General features: G+C 37.6%; 1 protein-coding gene across 5 annotated transcripts in view; it reads left to right on the top strand.

Annotated features, from left to right (window-relative positions):
* Cast (calpastatin) overlaps window positions 1–22,521 on the top strand; it is a 102,567-nt gene that overhangs the window by 5,592 nt on the left and 74,454 nt on the right. For all 5 annotated transcript variants that reach the window (XM_048424661.3, XM_048424639.3, XM_048424670.3 and 2 more), the window contains exon 2: window positions 11,225–11,287. In XM_048424661.3, coding sequence (XP_048280618.3) covers window positions 11,225–11,287 — 63 coding nt within the window. The remainder of the gene's footprint in view (window positions 1–11,224; window positions 11,288–22,521) is intronic.

The following is a 22,521-nucleotide window of genomic DNA, read 5'->3' as shown; positions in this document are numbered from 1 at the left end:
AGTTGCGTCATTAATGACCAAGATTGTGCCAGTCTTGCTTTATCATCAGATCTGCTCCCACACGAAGTATTTTAATGCGTGTGAATTGCCACTTTAAGTATTTCATGCACAACCAAGTTGTAGGCTGTTGAAAAGAATGGACTTTTCATTCTACATGCAGTTAATCTGCTCTGGTATGATCTAGTAGGAGACAGTCTCATGCACAGTGATTGCTAGAGCACGAAGCAAAGGCAACCATGGCAGCTGGAGATAGTGAAACATGAAATTCTTTTCCCAGCTGTTTCTTGACTTAGGAAGTGAAATTTTCATCTCTATGCTCAGTTCTCATATACATTTCACACTGTCAGACTGATATCAAGAGGAAAAGAGCTGTGGCATCACTTGATTGTACTTTTTAAGAACAGTTTTGTCTTTGAGGCCTACTTCTATTCTTTATAGTTGTTAATTATATTCCCTCTGCCAGTGCAGCAAAAAACATGGGCGTAGAAAATTCTAAAACCTTATTATTTCTCCAACAACATATTTTTCAATTATTCTTATTAAAAACTATTATTAGCCAGAAAAAAGAACCAAACATTGGGCCAGATTCCACTTTAAAATTGAAAATATACTGGGATAGTTACCTTTCTGTATTAAATTCGGAGAAACTAAAAGGTTGAATTACTTGTCTAAGACTACATAACCTTCAGGGTTCTCTAGTCTATCAGTTTATTGCATCACCTAAGAGACAGACATGAGTCTGAGCATTTAAGTCTAGGGTAATGTGAGACAGAAATAGGCTACCTAGAAAACAGACTGGAAGACCAACAGAGAATGGTGAGGTAATCAGACTTTAGAAGCTAGGAGAAGCTACAATAGCCATAGCCAGAGGGAACTAAATGAGCTGCGTTTTGGTCTGGTAGAAGCCAAAATGACAATTCTTTTGATCTGCAGACAGTATATCCTTGAGAGGTCCTGAGATCACAGTGAAGGTTGGGGTAGGGGTGCATACATTCATATCACTCTAGGTCAGTGGTACTCAACCTTCCTAATGTTTCCGCATGTTGTGACCTCCAACCATGAAATTATTTTCATTGCTACTTCATAAATGTAATTTTACTAATGTTATGTAAATACCTGTGTTTTCTGATGGTCTAGGTGACCCCTGTGAAAGGGTCATTTGACTACCAGAGGAGTCACAACCCCCAAGTTGAGAATCACTGCTCTAGATTCTCAGAGACACTACTGGCCAAACCCAGTTTGAGATTATCCATTTCTGCAAACTGGCCAGCCAAGATTTCTGATAATACCAACAGAGATGTGGCAGAAGGAAGCCACCTCCAGGTGCACAGCCAGGACTACCCATGAAGACTGTTTTGAAGCAAAAGCAGCTTTACATCTCAGCCCTTTGGCTTCAACTAGCAAAGCACATACAAATATCTAAGGTTTTGTTATTGTTTTCTTTTGGAAAGCTTCAATTTGCACATGGACTCTTAAATTTTAAACCTATTTCTCAACCTTCATTCCTTTTCTAGTTTGGTGACCTAAAAAGACCAGACATACTTCTTAGGGGATTTTTAAAGGTTTATGGAAATAAATGCATTTAAACAAGCTTTGTAATTCATAGTCTCACCTGCCATGACCATAAAAAGAGAGGATATAATTTCCATCTGGTGAGAAAGGCAATGTGTGCATTCAGAAAGTCATCAGTGAGCAAGTGCCAATCAAGTCGCTGTTCGTTTGCTTTACTGAGAGATAGACAGTAGTACCCATAGGAAGGGGTAGTCTTTCCTACAAAGGCTTGGAATTGGACCAGAGATGCAGGTGTGAAAATAGAGCATTGAGCTCCATGGTTGAGCAGTCTGTTTCCCCAGACTATATAGAACTATATACCCGGCCTGACCCTGGGAAACTCCCCATAATACCAGTTCATTTGGTGCTCTAAGAAGCAAAGAGTTCTGTTATGTTGTCTACAAGACTCCATTCAAAACTAGTTGTTCCTGGTTCTGGATGCATAATAGAAATAGCAGAGGAATTTTAGAAAAATAGATTCACTTCCTGACCTACACAGGCACAATCTAATATCCTACACACTGGCTCAAGTGTTTTCCAAAACTCCTTCAGTGCTTGTAGCGTGCTGGGTGGGAGGGAAGCCTTGCTAACCTAACCGGGTGGTTTCTGTCCTCAGGAGGGTACTGGAACAAATCTTGCCCAAGTTTCTCCCAAGCTGAGTTTCTTGTGCTGGGGAGATTCAGGGCTCTGAAGAAAACCTTTTCCTTGCTTCACAGTTTTGCCATTATGTCTCTGGACGTGACTATGTACATCTGAGTGACCTATCTCCAAGTTGAAGGACAGTTTTCAAGTAACATTTTCAATTTTTCAAGCAACTTTTTTTTAGACATCACACTCATTAACCATGTAATTTACTCATTAAAGTACATGATCAGTATTTTAAAGTTTATTTCTAGATTGATGCAACCATTCTTACAGATTGCATCTGTTTCCTCCTGAAAGAAACTTTATCTCTCTCTCTCTTTTTTAATCCTTAGTTTCAGAAGCACACTAGTCTTAGGCACTTCTTATCTTACTGGAATTCCTGGTTCTCTGCCTTTCTTTGTAGGCAGATGTTTGTTTATATCCCACTTGTCTGTGCGTGGACCTGCGTGTGTCTAGATAACACTAAGAGATCTCTCCGGTTTCTGCAAAGCTGAAGCCAAGTAGAAGCTCCTAGCAGGATAAGAGCTCCTGCTGCAATCCTTTAGACTCCTAACTTCCTCATAGGTTTGTGGCTTTGCTGTGGGGAACTATTTCAAGCATATAATACTATGTCTTAGAATGAGGACTCTGGACAGCTGTCCTTGCCAAATTTCTGCCAGTGTCTGGGATAGAACGGATTTGGAGGGTTATTCCTTCATGATGTAAGACAGAAAAGGTATTTAACTATTATCTGTCCCAAACACATATCTGCCACTAAACTCCTGCAGCACTGGCCACCTCTCTCTGTCTTAACTCTGTGTAGTTTCCCCTCTTGCTCTTTTCTGACTTTGACTTTTCCTCTAATTCACACACATTACAGATTGGTTTTAGAATCGGAAGATGTTTTGCTCTGTTGTTTTATTTTCATGTTAGAGAGCTATATTACCCTAAAGACTAGATGCAAATCACAGAATTCTATATGGATTATACCTGGTTCTATATGGCCCAATCTTCGACTAGACTGTAATCATTAAGTATCTTGGCAGAGTAGAGCCTCAGCTCTCTTTATTCATTGACAAGGCGACAGTGTGTGATCCCTAGAGTCATTATGGAGAACAGAGGGGGGAACACATGCCTAACATTGTCACTAGTTTCTTTTCCCTCATATGTGGTCCATTAATAATATAGTCTCTTGTATTTTGGAATCTGTTACTCCTTCCCTGCCCCAGGTTTCTCTCCTCTGTGACCATCCTACCAGCCACATGTGGTAGTAATAAACTAAGTTCTCCTTGTTATCTTTTAGAAAGAGTAACTATAGGTTTCTGATCTGGGTCAAATATGATGTGCATCGACCCCGCATATTTTACTTACCAATATAAATGAATGAATTATGGTCAGTTATTTTCATCATTGAATTTGCTATACTTGAATTTCAGTGAAAACATTTAACTGATTTGATATTTTTAGCAGGATAATATATATATATATATATTATATTATCTTCAAGAAGCTATGAGGCAATGATTATAAAGTGACTGTTTACTGGAAACTGAATGTCATTAGGGAATTTTTGTTAATGTTCTTGGCATAATAATGGCAATGGGTTTTTACTGGGACCTGTGCTAAATTTGAGGAAATGCTTAGTATTTGAAATGTTTAGTGTTAAATTTCAAGACTTTCATAGCTCAATTTCAAGTACAGGTATACATCATAATCCTGTGCTCATATATGTGCAAGCATAGCAAACTATAGTGTACTGGATGATTTTATTTCATTTGAGAAGAGGGACCATCAATTTAAAAAATGTCTCTGTAGAGTCTGGCTTTCTTAGTTGGAAGTGGTGCCATCCCTGGGCTGGTGTTGACAGAGGTTTTTTGTCCCACTGGGTCCTGTAGCCATTCAGTCCCAAAGAAACACACAGAGATCTACATTAATTATAAACTGGTTGGCCTATTAGCACAGGATTTCTTATTAACTAACTTTTATATTATACATCAATCCATTATTTTTGTCTGTGTTAACTACGTGGCTTGATACCTTTTATCAGCAAGGCATTTTCATATTGTTTCCTCTGTGTCTGGGTGATGAATGTAGACTGAGCCTTTCCTCTTTCCAGAATTTTTCAGTTCTCATCACTGACTATACTTCCTGCCTGTTTGCCCCACCTATAGTTCCTGTCTGGCTACTGGCCAATAAGCATTTTATTAAAATAGTACTAGTGACAAATCTTTACAGGTACAAGACGATTGTCCCACAGCAGGTTGGTTGTCATAGGTTCTGTATGAAAGTAGGCTGAGAAAGTCATGAGGAGAAAGTCTGTAAGGAGTACCCCTCTGTTGGGAAAGGAGCGGCAGGCTGCGTTCCCACCCGGATCCCGGCTAGCTTAACCCAAAATAATTAGACGGAAACTGTATTCATTTAAACACTGCCTGGCCCATTATCTGTAGCCTCTTATTGACTAACTCTTACATATTGATATAACTGATTTCTAATAATCCGTATGTCACCACCAGGTCATGGCTTACAGGGATAGATTCTAACCCACATCCATCTTGGGCAGGAGAAGCATGGTGTCTGCCTCATTGCCTTCTTCCCAGCATTCTGTTCTGTCTACTCCACCCACCTATTTTCTGACCTATCAGGCCAAGCAGTTTCTTTATTAATTAACCAATGAAAGCAACAGAAATACAGAAGACCCACCTACATCACTCCTCCATGACCTCTGCATCGACTTTTGCATCTAGGTTCTTACCCTGTTTAAATTCCTATCCTGCTTCTTTGATGATGAACAGTGATATGGAAGTGTAAATCAAATAGCCTCTTTCCTCCCCAAGTCCATGGTGTTTTATCACATGGTTTTATCACATTTTATGTTTTATCATAATTTTATGTTTTATCACATGGTTTTCCTCACCAAGTCCATGGTGTTTTATCACAGCAATATAGTTCCAACTAAGACATAGTGTAACAACAATAATTAGCTTCTGAATCTAAGTAGTAGGAAGACAGAAAATGAGGATACTATTCTTAAAACTTTTATGTGTGTTTAGAAAACTTTAATAAAATGCTAGATTTAAAAAATTCACTAGAAAAATGTTGTCTAAGAAGCTATAAAAATGTTGGGGCTTGTTCAACATACACAAATCTATCAATGTAATCCATCATATAAATAAACTGAAAGAAAAAAAACATATGATCATCTCATTAGATGCTGAAAAAGCATTTGACAAAATCCAACATCACTTTATGATAAAGGTGTTGAAGAGATTGGGGATACAAGGATCATACCTAAATATAATAAAAGCTATTTACAGCAAGCCGACAGCTAACATCAAACTGAACGGAGAGAAACTCAAAGCCATTCCATTGAAATCAGGAACAAGACAAGGCTGTCCACTCTCCCCATACCTCTTCAATATAGTGCTAGAAGTTCTAGCAATAGCAATAAGACAACATAAGGGGATCAAGGGGATTCGAATTGGAAAGGATGAAGTTAAACTCTCGTTATTTGCAGACGATATGATAGTATACATGAGCGACCCCAAAAACTCTACCAAAGAACTCCTACAGCTGATAAACACCTTTAGTAATGTGGCAGGATACAAGATCAACTCCAAAAAATCAGTTGCCCTCCTATACACAAAGGATAAAGAAGCAGGGAGGGAAATCAGAGAAACTCACCTTTCACGATAGCCACAAATAGCATAAAATATCTTGGGATAACTCTGACCAAGGAAGTGAAAGACCTATTTGACAAGAACTTTAAGTCCTTGAAGAAAGAAATTGAGGAGGATACCAGAAAATGGAAAGATCTCCCTTGCTCTTGGATTGGGAGGATCAACATAGTAAAAATGGCAATTCTACCAAAAGCAATCTATAGATTCAATGCAATCCCCATCAAAATCCCATCAAACTTCTTCACAGACCTTGAGAGAATAATAATTAATTTTATATGGCAAAACAAAAAACCCAGGATAGCCAAAACAATCTTATATAATACAGGAACTTCTGGAGGTATAACCATCCCTGACTTCAAACTCTATTACAGAGCTACAGTATTGAAAACAGCTTGGTACTGGCATAAGAACAGAGAAGTCGACCTATGGAATCGAATAGAAGACCCAGATATTGACCCACAAACCTATGAACACTTGATTTTCGACAAGGGGGCTAAAGGTATACAATGGAAGAAGGAAAGCATCTTTAACAAATGGTGCTGGCATAACTGGATGTCAACCTGTAGAAGAATGAAAGTAGATCCATATCTATCACCATGCACAAAAATCAAGTCCAAATGGATTAAAGACCTCAACATTAGTCTGACCACTTTGAACCAGATAGAAGAGAAAGTGGGAAGTAGTCTACAAGACATAGGCACAGGAGACCACTTCCTAGGTAGAACCCCAGCAGCACAGACAGTAAGAGAATCAATGAAAAAATGGGACCTCCTGAAACTGAGAAGTTTCTGTAAATCTAAGGACACCGTCAGTAAGACAAAAAGGCTATTTTCTGACTGGGAGAAGATCTTCACAAACCCCTCATCAGATAAAGGCCTGATCTCCAAAATATACAAAGAACTCAAGAAACTAGACACTAAAACTCTAATTAACCCAATTAAAAAATGGAGTACTGAACTGAACAGAGAATTCTCAACAGAAGAAGTTCGAATGGCCAAAAGACACTTAAGGTCATGGTCAACCTCCTTAGCGATCAGGGAAATGCAAATCAAAACAACTATGAGATACCATTTTACACCGGTCAGATTAGCTAAAGTCAAAAACACCAATGGTAGCCTATGCTGGAGAGGATGTGGAGAGAGGGGAATTCTCATCCATTGTTGGTGGGAATGCAAACTTGTGCAGCCACTGTGGAAATCAGTGTGGCGGTTTCTCAGGAAACTGGAAGTCAACCTCCCTCTAGACCCAGCAATTCCACTCTTGGGAATATACCCAAGAGATGCCCTATCATACCACAAAAGCATTTGTTCAACTATGTTCATAGCAGCACTATTTGTAATAGCCAGAACCTGGACACAACCTAGGTGCCCCTCAATAGAAGAATGGTTATAGAAGGTGTGGAACATATACACATTAGAGTTTTACTAAGCGGTAAAAAACAATGACATCTTGAATTTTGCATGCAAATGGATGGACATAGAAAACGCTTTACTGAGTAAGGTAAGCCAGACCCCAAAAGAGGAATATGGTATGTATTCACTCATAAGTGGATTCTAGCCATAATTAAAAGTCTTTGAGCCTATTATACGTGATCCTAGAGAAGCTAAATAAGAAGGTGAACCTGATGAAAATCATGTAGTTATCCTCCTGGAGATTGGAAATAGACAAGAGGGCCAGAACCTTCATCTGGCGATGGATGGCGATAGAGACCCACATTGGAACACTGGACTTAACTCCCTAGGTCCAAACGAGAAGCAGAAGGAAAGAGAACGTGAGCAAAGAAGGCAAGACCAGAGGGAACCTTCATCCAACGATGGATGGCGATACAGACGGAGATCCACATTGGAGCACCGGACTGAGCCCCCCAAGGTCCAAATGAGGAGCAGAAGGAGGAAGAACATGAAAAAGGAAATCAGGACCGCGAGGGGTGCAATCACCCACTGATACAAGGGGACTGATCTAATGAGAGTTCACCAAGGCCAGTTGGACTGGGATTGAACGAGCACGTGATCCAACCAGATTCTCTGAATGTGGCCGGATTCTCTGAATGTGGCTGGCCTGGAGTCTTTCTGAAAAGCCGTTGACAATGACATTGGGACTTGTTTCCTCTGCATATACTGGATTTTTGGGATCCAGTCTGTTTGGATACTCACCTTCCTGGACATGGAGGGAGGGGGGAGGAATTTGAACTTCCCACAGGGCAGGAAACCCTGACTGCTCTTAGGGATGGAGAGGGAGGAGGAGAGGGAGTGGGGGGAGTGGGAGGGTGTTGGGAGGAGGGGCGGAAATGGAAACTATTATAATTTAATAAACTTTGGGAAAAAAAGAAATAAAACCTATTTACTTCTGGGAAAATAAAAAAAAATGTTTTGGCTTGATCATAAGTGATTTTTATTTGTGTCAATTATTGTTAATGAAAACCTTTCCATTCATTTAAAATGTAATTCTTTTGTTAATAAAAACACCACTGCCTATAATATATTTTTAAAGTTGAAATTGTAACTCAGCATTTTAAAAAGCATTCATTACAGATAACTCTCTGGAAATAATCTCTAAGCCTCGGGGGATTTTGTGTGTCTCTATGAATGAAACTAAACGACTGGGACTTCAGTAAAAATCATTTAAAGCATTCCAATAAAAGAATTTTTAAAATGTGTTTAAATCATACACATTGCTAATACTTCAATGGGGAAATTTCTATCAACATACCTGCTGGTGAATAGTGGCTAGGGCTCACATTTGCCCCATGAGCAAGAAGCAGAGTAAGTCCTTGCTTGAAGGAGAGGGAAGACTTGTACTGGAAAGAGCAACATAGCTTTTTCCTCTTGTAAAATGGAATTCCATACTGCCTGAAAAGAAAGTCCACACTCAAAACAGTGAAGCCGCAATGAAACCGTGGGTGTTGTTACTTTGCTGGCACAGAAAGGAATATGTGGCTACAGAGAGAAAGCGAGTGTGCTGTCCTGGTTCTGGAGTTAGGAATCTTCAAGGAGACTGATGGAATAAATGTGTGATTTTGTAGATTTGACCTTACCAGATACTATCTTCACACTGAGTGGCTCTTTTAGAGATGTGAAAAGAGTTTAGACAAAATAAATTTAAGTGAGATTTTTTCTGAGATGTGATGCAATTCATGATTAGGGCAGCACTAAAACCCAGAAGTTAAGAGAGCTACGTTTCATCAGCAGGATGTGGGGTGCTTTCACAGATTGAAGACAGATAAATTCCTGCTTTGGCTACATATAGGCCTTTGCTTTATTTGGGTTTTGCTCTACTAGGAGACCTGTAGTTTTGTAGCCAATCATCTAATTGAATGATTAAAATCATCTGTGGTATCTGGACTTTTTTTTATATATATAAAGTCCATGACTAATACAACATCTAGCTTCTATTTCAGGAGCTGATGCAAGAATGTTCTACAGAGCTAATCTCAAACTGATGGCTGTGTGATCTGAGGGAATGATTCTCTAGCTCCTAGTCCTGTCTGTGTGTTCACCAATTATAACTTGGTATACAGTTTTGCTGTATATGTGAACTTGTGGACCTACTTATTATTTGTATGCTTATGGGGACCAAGTCTCAACATGTTTCCCAGACTGATTTCAAGTTCCAGGGATCAAGTGATCCACTTTAAGTTCCAGTAAGTCTATATTGTCACATTTGAGCTATTCATAGGCCTTTACATCCTGCTGTTTTTTTTTTAAAGATTCATTAATTCCTCATTGCCGATTGCTCTCACTTCTAGATAAGCAAACCCTTGATCTGGACACATAACAATGATAAGCCGTGCAGGCAATTCTTTTCATCAAACTGTTCAATATGGCTCATTTCAGTAGATTCAGTTCACTTATTCCAGAAATTCACTTAAAATTATTCATACAAAATACAATGATGGAAATGTTCTTGCCATGAGTGAGTTCTTTTATCTTGGCCATTTTGTTTTCCTTTTAATATATCTATTGATAAATTAGAAACAACAGATTTGAAGTAAAAAAAACTTGCTTCGTGACTGTTTCACATTTACTAGATATGTGTCCTAAAAACACCAAATTGCTAGTATGCTTAATTTCTCTTTTATAAAATTGGATAGCTCCGTTTTTCAGTTCATATAGAATGTCATAAAATAACTGTGGATAATGCAGATTGTTACTATTATTATTGTTGTTATTATTATTATTATTATTTCTGTCTACATATTAATGTTTTGATTCTTCCCTAGAAAATATAATATTATTTTCAAATTTGGTTTATTTTTTATTTTATTGTTCTAAGTGTATAAATGTTTAGCCTGTATGTCTGTGCACCATGTCCAAGTCTGGTGTCCATGGAGAACAGAAGAGGGTTTTCCCCTAGAACTGTAGTTACAGATGGCTGTCAGCTACTATGTGAATACTGGTATCCAAACCTGTGTCCTTTGAAAGAGAAGTCTGTGCTCTTAACCATGGAGCCATCTCTAGTTCCTGCAATTTGATTTCAATAAAGATGATCAGAATTGGAACCAACAGAGAACTGTCATTTTACTTACATTTGACTCCCTTGTCTTTTTTTTTCCAGTGCCTAACACTTTTCACAGTAAGAAATTAGATAATGCTTTGTTTCTTCTTCTGAAGAGCATGCAAATTTTTTTTCTAAAAAAGGTGATCAATAGAGGAAAGTGAATATATTGACTTATTTTACCTATTGTCAATACAAATGAGTATGTGAACTTCTTGAAACTCTGTGTTCCTCATAAAAATACTTACATCTTTCTTTATTGTGTAGGAAAATATTGATGATTCTACTCATGGACATAATTAAAATTTAAAACCACAAATAGGAGCAGTTACAAGCATGGTCTTCCCTTCATAGTTGTCACTTCATATTGGTGAATATTCGATGGAAAAACTCTAAGAAAACTGTTGGAACTGATGGGTGACCTGTAAGGTTGTTGTAGACCTTTGTTCTTTCACTACTATCTGCTTGTGCCCATGGCTGAGCTAATGGTTAAGTATGGCTTCACACACAATATGGTCTTTAAAAGATCTCATCTCAATAATGAGCCAGATGTTTCCCCTACTAGCAATTCATGCTTCAGAAATCTATGAGATACTTACAGGGGATTAGATGCCAAAGAGTCTTTACCATCAGCTTTGCACGTGGTTAGTTATAAACTGATTTCCTGACTCCTAAATGAATATCTATATGAGCCTTTGGTTTTGAGAGCCTCTGAATAATGAATAATTCCAATATTCTCTAGGGAACATAAAAGGGGTGCTAGTTTTCTTGTTTGTTTTGTTGTTTATGCATTTGATCTTTCTGAATTAAAGATGTAATGGTCTTATATCACTTTCCTTTATTAATTATTACCTGCTTTCCCATTTTTATATTTTTAGCATGTTAATGAAAAGAATTCTGGATCATCCTCTAAATCAGGAGAAAATAAAGGATCAGATGAGGTAATTTCTGTAATACTTATTATCATTTTCTTTGTTTTGCTTTTAAAATTGTGACTCCTGTTTTGTAATATTAAATAATGATGTAGTAAGTAAGGTGTACTCATTGAACAGTTGACAAATTTAGGGATTTTTTTTGTATGTATTTGTACTATGCTATGTCTGAGTGCATTTGTGTGATGATGTTTGCAAATGTGGATATTGTAGCTGTACATGTACCCATGTGCATGGGTATAGAGGTCAGAGGTCAGTTGCCTTCAACTTTCAGGGTCTCTGTTATTTCTCTGCTATGTACACAAGGTTAGTTGACCTAGCCGTTTCCAGGGGTTCTCCTGATCTGCCTTCCATGTCCCTGTAGGAGCCCTGGGATTACAGACATTCACCCTATGAATCTAGAAATTTGAACTTGGATCCTCATGTTTACACAGCAAATGATTTTGACCACTGAACCACCTACCCAGTCTTGAAAAATTTATCTTGAACTAAGATGTGATTGAAAAATATTAGTCAGAAATCTTGAAAATAAAATCTCCATAGTGACCCTCAGAAAGGAACCTTTTAGGTAGTTTCAATTTTAAAACAGAGCTCAGTTTTGAATGTCTTCTGATTAGAATTGGGAGTTGTTTTATTAGTGAGCATGACAAATATAAAAAGAACCCAAATGCAGTGGCAGGAGGGGATAGATCTTTTCAAGAGAATGTACCATGGAAGGAGAGCAGTGATGGCCTAGAATAGCAGATCATTCAGAACTGGAGACAAAAGGAAGAGAACTCTTTATCTACATTAGTTCAGTGGAGACACTATAAGAACAATTCTCTGTCTGAATGGCTAAGATCAAAAATACTAAGGAAAGCTTATGCTGGAGAGGATGTGGACTTAGGGGAACTCTCCTCCACTGCGGGTGGAAGTGCAAACTTGTACAGCCATTCTGGAAATCAGTATGGTGATTTCTCAGAAAGTTAGGAATCAATCTACCTCAAGATTCAGAGATATAACTCTTGGGCATATACCCAAAGGATACTCAATCATACTACAAGGACATTTTTTCAACTATGCTCATAGCAGCATTATTTGCAATAGCCAGAACCTGTAAACAACCTAGATGACCCTCAACTAAAGAATGGATACAAAAAAATGTGGTTCATTTACACAATGGAGTACTACTCAGCTGTAAAAAAAAATGACATCATGAAATTTGCAGGCAAATGGATGGAACTAGAAATAAACTATCCTGAGTGAGGTAACCCAGACTCAGAAATACAAACACAGTGTATACTCACTTATAAATGGATAGAAGATATAGAGTCAGCCTGGTCTACAAGAGCTAGTCCCAGGACAGGCTCCAAAACTACAAAGAAACTTTGTCTTAAAAAACACACACACACACACACAAAAGAAGATAAAAAGAAATGGGAGCATGGGGGATGGGGGAGGAGGAAAGGTGGAGTGGAAAATGGAGGAAGGGGAATGGGAAAATATATAGCCCAATAAAAACAATAATAAAAAGATACAAAAATTCTCCTTGCTTTGAGGTATGTCTTTTTTGCCCTCATGAATATCTGCTTTGACTGATGGCACCCCATTGTGTACTACCAGTGCTGACCTACTTCATTACAGAACTGCCCTGTAATAGTTTTGTTCTCCAGAGGGCACTGGGTTTCTGTCTCTGTCTTGTTACTGATGTTTAGAGGATTACACCTGCTGGCACACAAGAAGGACTCTTCTGGAAAGAGAGTCATAGTCAGGGAAGTCATTCATTGTAATTGTTCACTCAAAGAACTGCTAGGGAAGAATTGTACCCTGCCCTCTGCTCTCTTGGCAGATATTCTCAGTAGATCTCATCACTTTTACTAGAAGAAATTGCCTCATTTTGAATGGTTAGTAGCTATATGGCCCTGAAAGACTGGATACATAAAAAACATATTATCAATATTGAGCAGGTGCTTTTGTAAGTTGGGGCTCTCTTCCTTCTCCTTTTCTGTTCTGGAACGTTTATATGTAATGAGGAGTCGAGAACTAGGACTTGCCATGTGCTGTTTTCTCTCCAACCTACCAATATCCATGAAAATGTACTTTAGAGTATTTCTTTGTATTACGTTCTAGCCTTCAGCATTGCTAGTGTGCAAGTGTGCATGTGTGTGTGTAAGTCATGTATCTAACAGTGTGTTTATTGAAGCCAGAGGAAAAGTCGTTGAGGAGTTACTTCCACACTCTGGGTCCCAGAGGTCAAGCTCAGATCACCATGGATTGCAGCAAGTGCCTTGACCCGGTGAACCACCTTACTGAACTTAATTTACAATATTTCTTACCAATAATAGTTGTATTGAAAGTTTTTGTTTCTATGAAATGCAAATTTTTTAAAATGAAAATAAATGTAAGATTCCATCCCATTTTCATTAAAAATCATTAAATAATGAATTCCCATATGGAAACTAACATTTTTCATTTCTAATATCATGACAGTATTGGTCATTATTTAATCATTTTACCAACATTCCCCTTTAAATATATCTCCAAATTAGTTATCTTTTAAATTAATTTTAATTAGACAAATTGCAGGAACTTTATGCCTGAAATCACAGTGTCCTTTATTCTTCAAATGGGACATATACTCTGAGATGTCATTTTTGATTGATGTAGAGATTAAACTAGATGCACACAAAGGGAAATCTTTTCTGGTACAGCAAAGTACACGATAAAGTAGTTTCCATGCTCTCTTCCTGACCAATTGCATTATAATTTGGAAGCTTTAAAATTGTATCTTGAATAGACAGACATTATTGGTGTAGGCTTAGTTGCTACCACAGTCTTTGTGATATTTGGATCATAAAGCCGGTCCTACTTGTCAAAGGCTTAGGAGGACTACTCAGAAGCCGGTGTGCGATGCTGTTAGGAAAGAAAAAAAAAAGATCTGATTCTTCCAAGGCATCCTTCACTTCAAACTTAAACTGTAAAGTCATTATATAGATCAAAAGTGGAGAGAAACTGTTCTGACTGTTAGCAATTGAAACAGTTCTGATGTTGTTCAATACCATTGCTTGAAAATTCACAACTCCTGACCCTGTAGTAGAGGCTGTTTGGCTCTGTTCCAACCGGAATACATAAAGTCTTTCCTCTCCCCCATAGCTTAAATTATGGCTTTAGAAAAAACAAATTCAGTAGAGAGTAAACATGTGAAGGATAATCCATGAATCAAACAACACCTTCCAATATTAAGAATTCTATGAGCTCTGGGATCTCATCAAATTCTGACTACTTCTTTTGGTTAGAGAAGATAAACATGGAAATTGATACTTAATAACAGATGTTTCCAAAAATAAATTATCTTCTAAAAAAATCTCTAATGGTTTATTTGCATGTGGCAAATGATGAGGTATTGTGACTCAGGTGATAGTTCAAGAAACAGTCTTACATTAAGCACTATTTTAACCTTTGTATTCATGGTTTTATGGCTAATGCTTTTGTAGTTACTGAAGTACTATTAATAAAACCAGGGTCAGAAAATGGGGTTTAACCTGAAGATCTGAAAAGCAAAACAACCAGCCACTAGCTCTTACCTCAACCTCAGTTTGAAATAGTGATCCTGTGTCTGGAATCTCAGAATGAGATTGTGTCTGAGAGCTGTTTCCTCCCATTTTATAATCCTCTATAGGGCTGGAATTAAAGGTATGCATCACTATCATTAAAGGCATGCACTGCCCAGTTTCTATGGCAACTAGTATGGCTACTGAAATTAAAAATGCATGTTACCATAATCTGATCTGTAAGACTGACCAATGGGACTATTTTAGTCTCAGATCTTCAGACCGTCTTTATTTATTAAAATACAATTGAAATGCCACTACAAGTTACCGTATCTTTTCTTTCCCAAATTGCTGGAGAAGGACCTCATGAAACTAATTATTTTTTTTCAAATATGTATCATTTCTTTTCTCTACCCCTCTTCTGAAAAACATGGGTAGGATTAAGAACATTTGAACAGGTTTTCTGTTACAGGGTTGTCATTGCTACTTGGAAGGCTGAGATCAGGGGCCTAAACCCAAAATTTATGTGGGAGTCCTCTCTCTGTGCTGTAATTACCATTAATAAATAAAGAAACTGTCTTGGTCCGTTGATAGGGCAGAACATAGGTAGGTAGGGAAGACAGAACTGAATGCGGGCAGGAAGAAGAGTCAGCGAGACACCATGGATCTGCTGCCAGAGATAGATGTGCTGGAACTTTGCTGGTAGGCCACGACCTTGTGGTGATACACAGATTAATAGAAATGGGTTAAATTAAGATGTAAGAGTTAGCCAATAAAAAGTTAGAGCTAATGGGCCAAGAAGTGATTTAAAATTAATACAGTTTCTATGTGGTTATTTCAGGGCTAAGCTAGCCAGGTAGCCAGGACAAACAAGTGGGCCCTCCTCCTTCACAAAGTCAATCTGATTTACAATGTGAGGCCCTGTTTCAAAGCAAGAAAGCACAAGAAGTCAACAGTTTGTGTTTTGGTAATCCATTTTCAAACCAGAACACGAAGCAGGAATCTTTAAGTATTGTCTCACTTTTAGCCAAGTTCAATAGTCATTTTTCTGCAGGTCTTGCATGTTCAGTTCATCAAGCAGTCTAGGTTAGAGCAGTTTCTTGCCCAAATGTCTAACCAACTCCATAAGGAGCCTCTTTGGTGCCCATCTTCCTCTTGAAGTAATTGGTGGTGCCAGGAGCAGATGTGTCTCACTGTCGTGAAAAGTCCTAAGTTCTTAAAACATTTTAAATGCCATATTCTGAAGGTCTCTGAAAGATTTGAAGAATACCTAACTGAAATATATCTCCGTATATCTAGAAAACCTATCTAACATGACTACAAGCTTGATTAGTATGGCTATCTATTAACCTATATTTCTTAATTATACATTACATTTTTAAATGAGCTACACAAACACAATGCCTTAATTAAGATCAGAAATGCATATACATATAACAAAATTGATCTTAAATTTGTATCAATAAACCAAGATCCATATCAATGAAAAGTATTCATTTCTATAGCATATCCACCTTTAAATGTAAAGAAACATTTACAAATAATATTTGGGAATATCAGGGTAGTATTCTCCAATCTGTGTCCTGGTGTTTATCAGGCAAATTAATTCTTTTGAGCAGTGTTCAAGGTGGCCTTTTAGAGGGTCTTGGTCTGTCAAACCACATTAGTCTGGAAGAATTCCACAGGTTCTCGTCCTCTGTGGAAATAAAAGAAGAACTGTTTTCCAAACAACATATCCTTAGACCCATATTTTGATTCAAGATACCTTTAAAACATATATGCTGGTTTAGCTTAACAGTCCATACAATGAAATGTCTCTCTGTACTTACCTCCTTCACAGTCAAAAAATCAGAAGAAAGCACAATTTTATATATATATATATATATATATATATATAATATATCGATATATATATATCGATAGATAGATCGATCAATAGATAGATATTCCAGTCTCTGTGTGAACTTTCCATCTTTACATGGCTTATTTTTCTTTACTCCTTTCAATCTATTACTGTCTGTATTCTGTCTCTTTAAAGACTTTGTTTATTTTTTTAAACAATTTGCTTCTTTTCCAACTTTCTATAGCCCTTTTCTTCTTTCTCCCAAACCAATGTACATTTATCCAACACCGTGTCCCATTTAGAGGTGTTTTTCATCTGGATTTGTCTTTATTGCATATTTGCAATTATTTTTTGACAAGAAATGCTTCTTAAAATGCTAAGCTCTTCTTATAAACTTAACTGATGTCATTGCTAGGGGAACTATGGCACTGTCTGCTTGCCCCGCCTAGTCCAGCATGGCAGAGCTGTTGCTGCCTCTGAGAGCCATGCTCACAGCCCCATTTTTAGGCACACAGACAGTCTATGTTTCCATTAAGCAAGTTGTAGCACTCCGTCCACAAACCCCATCTGAATGCTTGGTCTCCTGAAACAGCCAGAGGCTGCTCTGGCAGAACAGCCCAGAAAGCCGGCATTTCAAAACTGCAGCTTTTTTCTGCTACTGCTGGAGTCAGGAAAACCTCTCTCTTAAAGGAGCTGTGGCATGCCACAAGCAAACAGCAAGAAGCTGTGTTAAACTCTGCATTTTTGTGTCTAGAATTCCTTTTTAAGTTTTCTCAGGTTTTACATGGATTTTAGTTGGCCATGTGGGCTCCAATTTGTTATATGGAGACTGCTTTGGTCATTCCTGCCGTTTGGCAGCTCAGACCTGAAATAATCACACATAAACTATATTATTTAAAACACTGCTTGGCCCATTTGCTCTAGCGTCTTATTTGCTAACTCTTACATTTGAATTTAACACATCTCCATTAATCTGTTTATCACCACAAGGTCATGGCCTACCATCAAAGTTTCAGCATGTCTGTTTTTGGCAATGGCTCCATGTCTTCTCCTGACTCTGCCTCCTTTCTCCAAGCAATCAGTTTAGTTTTCCCTGTCGACCTAAGTTCTGTCGTATCAACAAGTCAAGTTAGTTTGTTTATTCACCATTGGTATGCACAGCATACAGAGGTGGATCCCACATCACTGATTGCAGGGAGCTCAACCACATTGACACATCTACAAAACAACCTCTACACCTAAGGCTCAGGGAATATCACAGAAGAGGGTCTTAAAAGATTGTGAGGACCAGAGGACCAGGATGGGATATCTGCTTCAAGATAGTGTATTCTGTATATGACAGCAAAGATTGCACCCATGAGATCTCAAAAATATGATCTCCCAAACAAGACCTGCACAATGACAATACCAGCTGTCATGCTGTCATGGTTAGTTTTATGCCAATGTGACAGAAGCAACAATCATTTAGAAGGGGCCTCTCCATTGATAGTTTTATAAATTCCTTCATAAGGCAAATCTGTTTGACTTCTTGTTTAGTGATTGATGTGGGAGGGCCCACTACACTGTGAGTGGAACCAGTCCTGGATAGGTGGGTCTTGACTGTGTAAAAAAGTAGGCTGAGCAAGATATGAGGAGGAAGCTGGTATGCAGCGTTCCTCCAGGGCTTCTGTTTCAGTTCCCATATCAAGTTCTGACCTTGAGTTCCTGCCCTGACTGCTCTCAATGACAAAATATGAGTGGAGAGTTGTAAACTAAAATAAACCCCCTCCTTCCCAAATTGCTTCTCGTTGTGGTATTGTTTGGTGTTTTAATATGGCAAAAAAAAACCCCTAGATAAGACATATACCGATGTATGTGGGGGAAACCTTACAAGGTCCCACTCCAGATGATAAACTATGGACAGTTAATACCTACTGAAGAGAGAATCACTCTTCTCCAGGGATGAGCTGTTGGATAGATTATCTGAACTAAGTGGTCAGTATTACACAGGTATACAAATGGATTCAGCCACTTATATATTTGTATGTATGCATATATGCATGTAACAATCTGTTTATATGTTAGTGTATATATATGTGTATGTATGAATGTATTTAAGTACATGCATATACTTAAGTATATGTATTAATCAGGGTTCTCTAGCATAACACAATTTATAAAATGAATCTATATATGTAAATATATATACATATATAAAGGGGATTTATTAGAATGATTCACAGGGTGCAGTTCAGCTAATCCAACAATGGCTGGTTGTGAACAGAAAGTCCAAGGATCCTTAAGTTGCTTAGTCCATGAAGTTGGAGTTCCAGCGGGTCTAGGTAGATGCTGGAATTCTGAAGAAGTAGGACGTAATGTTAGTAAAACAGTGGGCTTTCTAGCAGTGCTAAGGCAAGATAAACAAAGAACAAAACCTTCCTTCTTCCCTGTCCTTATTTAGACTTCCAGCAGAAGGTGTGACCCAGATTAAAAGCATGTCTGCCTGTCTCAAGATCCAGATTAATAGAATGTGTTTTCCTGTCTCAAATATCAAGATTAGAAGTGGATCTCCCTAATTTAAATTAAGTAAAATTTCCTCAGAGATGTGCCCTCCATTTCTGTATTTTAGTTAATTCCAGATGTGGTCAAAATGACAACTAAGAATAGCCATCACAGTATGCGTGTATGTATATATATCTAAGAAAGATTTCATTAATTTGAGGTGGGAGACACAAGAGGAGAGGGAAAGAGGAAATTATGTAACTATAGTATTCATGCATGAAATTATCAAAACATTTTTAATTAAATAAAAAAATAATTCTAACTCAAAATAAAGACCATAGTCCATAGATTTTCATATTACTGTTGTCATCTTTTTGTAGTTTATTTCTATACCTCCTCACTCTTTTTCTTCCTTCTACTCTATTGTTCAAAGAAGCATAATGTCATTTGGACCTCTGTGGTGCAGGCAGAGCCCTCCCATTTCCCTGAGTCAGAATACAGGGACAGCCTGGAGAGGATAATATTCTCCAGACTTCTTGGCAGTTGAGCTGCCCTAGACTAGCCAATGAGACTGGAACACCTTGTGGATTTCTGCTTGGAGATGCTAAATGGGAACTAAGTAATTATCAAAACAAACAAGAAAACCAAATCAAACCAAACAAAACCAAACCCTGCCAGAAGGTGCTTGCCAGAGTGTTTGTCACTGAAATATGAAACAGGACACATTTTATTTTTCATTTAAAATTTCTATATAGCAGTAGGAGTTACTCATTAGGCCTGCTCCTTACATTTATCAATATTTTCACCAACCAGAATATTCCATTTACTATGTTGCATTTGTAATAGCACATATTCATATTCTTACATAATAAAAGCCATGTGTACTTACCTGTGAAACACTTACATCATGTTGTACAAGAATTTTTGTGAACAATAATTAAAACACTATAATTTCTGGTGCTGAGGAATCTGCCTGCCCTTTAAAAAGACATCTTTTTCATGGATACTGTTTTCAAGTATTATGTTTTCATGCTGTCGTATAATGTTGTCATTTAATGAACTGACTATTGAGTATGGAACAGATTTAACAAGCATACAAAAACCTACACATTTTAGTTATAGCTTACAAATCATGTTCCATCAAGTTATTAAATGTTAATTAAAATGTATGGGTTAAAAGCAAATAAGAAAATAAAATGTGAAAATCTCACCAATATTGTTTCATATTGATTTTAGGGTACATCATCATACTTAGAAATATGAAACAAGAAATGGGTGACTTCAGAACAATAAAATTCAACAATAATCTGATAATTTCCATTGTTGACATAATTTGAAAGCCATTTCTTACTGCCTTAATACCAGAAAATACTCTATCTCCTCCCTCAATGGTTTTCACTAAGATTGATATTGTCTGCTCCTCTGTTTACCTGGTTATGAATCTGAGCAACTTTGTAAGTTTCAGTTACTATTTGTACATTAGGAAGATAAGCATTTGTTACCTTTGAGGATATTCAGATAGTGCACTACTGTTTCTTAAGTAGTTCAACAAACAGGGACCCAAGCCTATTTTTAGCAGTTATTTGAGCATGCTAGCTTCCAAGTTAAGCCTTTGAAAGCTTCAGCAGTCATTCAGACACAAAAGTTTGTGTAGTCAAAGCTGTCATTCATAACAACAGATCAGTCACTTGTAGATCATGGCAAACTAGAGTCAGAACCCTGGCCCCTGGACTCTGGGATCCGTTTTTATATCTTAAGTAGGAAGGTGGGCCAGTGCCCCCATACACTCATCTTCACTGAAAAGAGAATTGTTGGATTGGGGGTAAGCTGCAATCTCACCAGCGTCCTTGTGTGAGGCAGATGACATCATCATCACTGGGTTTCTGGGGAACATAAACTTGAAAACCTGCTTGTTCCTTTATTTTATACTGTGCATGAATCAACTCCAATAGTGATTAAGTCAAAGTCACCAAAAATGAATCAGTGTCTCATTAAAAAATGAAATAGAGATTCCTGGAGTCATTTAACCAAGAGCGGTCCAGATTTGAATTTTCTCCACCATGATGATCTCTATGGCTTACATCTTCTCTCTGTTGTGCAAGTCTGAATCTGTGCCTGCCTAAAGGGTGCCTTGTGAATCTGTGTCTGTGTTCTGTCTGTGTATCTTTCCCTGTGTATATCTGTGTGTCTTTATCCTTGGCACAGGACTTTGCTCTGTTTTTATTGAACAGCTCAGACAGTATACCATGGGGGAAGGAAGAGGATACTTCACAGAAATCTTAACAAAGTTTCATAAGGGGCTAAGTCACTGGATCCGACTGACCCCAACCGACCCAGACAGCAAACAGCAGTACAAACATCATTGTTCATCAGCCAATGTCCATATGTCCATAACTTTGTGTTTAAACTTTATTGTGAATTTTAGGTGGTTAATTTCAACCTTTATATTTACTGCTTTCAACAGCTGAACCATATGTATTACTCTGGGTCAGGGCACGGAATAGTAAATAGTTTAAGATTACAGCTATGCCTTAAGTTGGGTTGTAAAAGTTGATTATCTGGAAATCTACGGCAAGTAAGGGTGGTTGTTACATTGTCTTCTTAAAGGCAAAGTACACAGTATGATAGCAGTCTTTAGTCTTAAGTGACCTCAAGGTGACCTGTGGTTGTGTGATCCAGCAAAAGTTCCAGTCTCAGAATGGAAGAAGTATTTTCATAATAATGCATTGTCATAATATCCAACCCTTCTTTGGGATTTATTAAAATTTTTAGACTGTTAGGCTTATAGTTCTCATAAAATTTGAAAACATTTTGGCCATTTTAAAGTACTTTATTTCTACACCTCACACTTTTGCTTGGAAAAGTGTAGAAATTTACAGTTACATGTGAACTAGCATCTTGACTTTACCCGACTAATGCCCACATGCTCTTTGTGCTTTCCTCTGACTCTTGCTCTCTGTGGTCTTTTGGGATATTTTCTGTTTCCATGCCTCCAGTGTTTTCTTCTGCAATTTGTAATCAGTTCCTAATTGTACTTTCTTTACATAGATATTGATTACTATATCCATATTGATTATATGTTGATATTGATGATATATCCATAGCACAATATCAAAACTAGGGTATTGATGTTTATGCATCATGTATACATCATTCTGACCTTGTTACTATTTGTGTAGATCTGTGTTACCAGCACTGCAATGAAGATACTCTTGACACAAGACACTCTGGAAACGCTATGTGGGAAATAACTCTGTATTTTATTCTGTCTGTACATGTCTTGTCTTGTAACTTTTGACTATTCCAGATATGTATAAATAATATCTTGTTCAAATATCTTTGTTCCTACCATATTGATCTCAGAATTTCATTATGTTTGTTGATGGCAG

This window comes from Myodes glareolus, chromosome 15 (assembly GCF_982192425.1).
Source record: "Myodes glareolus chromosome 15, mMyoGla1.1, whole genome shotgun sequence".
Taxonomy (NCBI): Eukaryota; Metazoa; Chordata; class Mammalia; order Rodentia; family Cricetidae; genus Myodes; species Myodes glareolus.
This window is presented reverse-complemented; position numbering and strand designations above follow the sequence as displayed.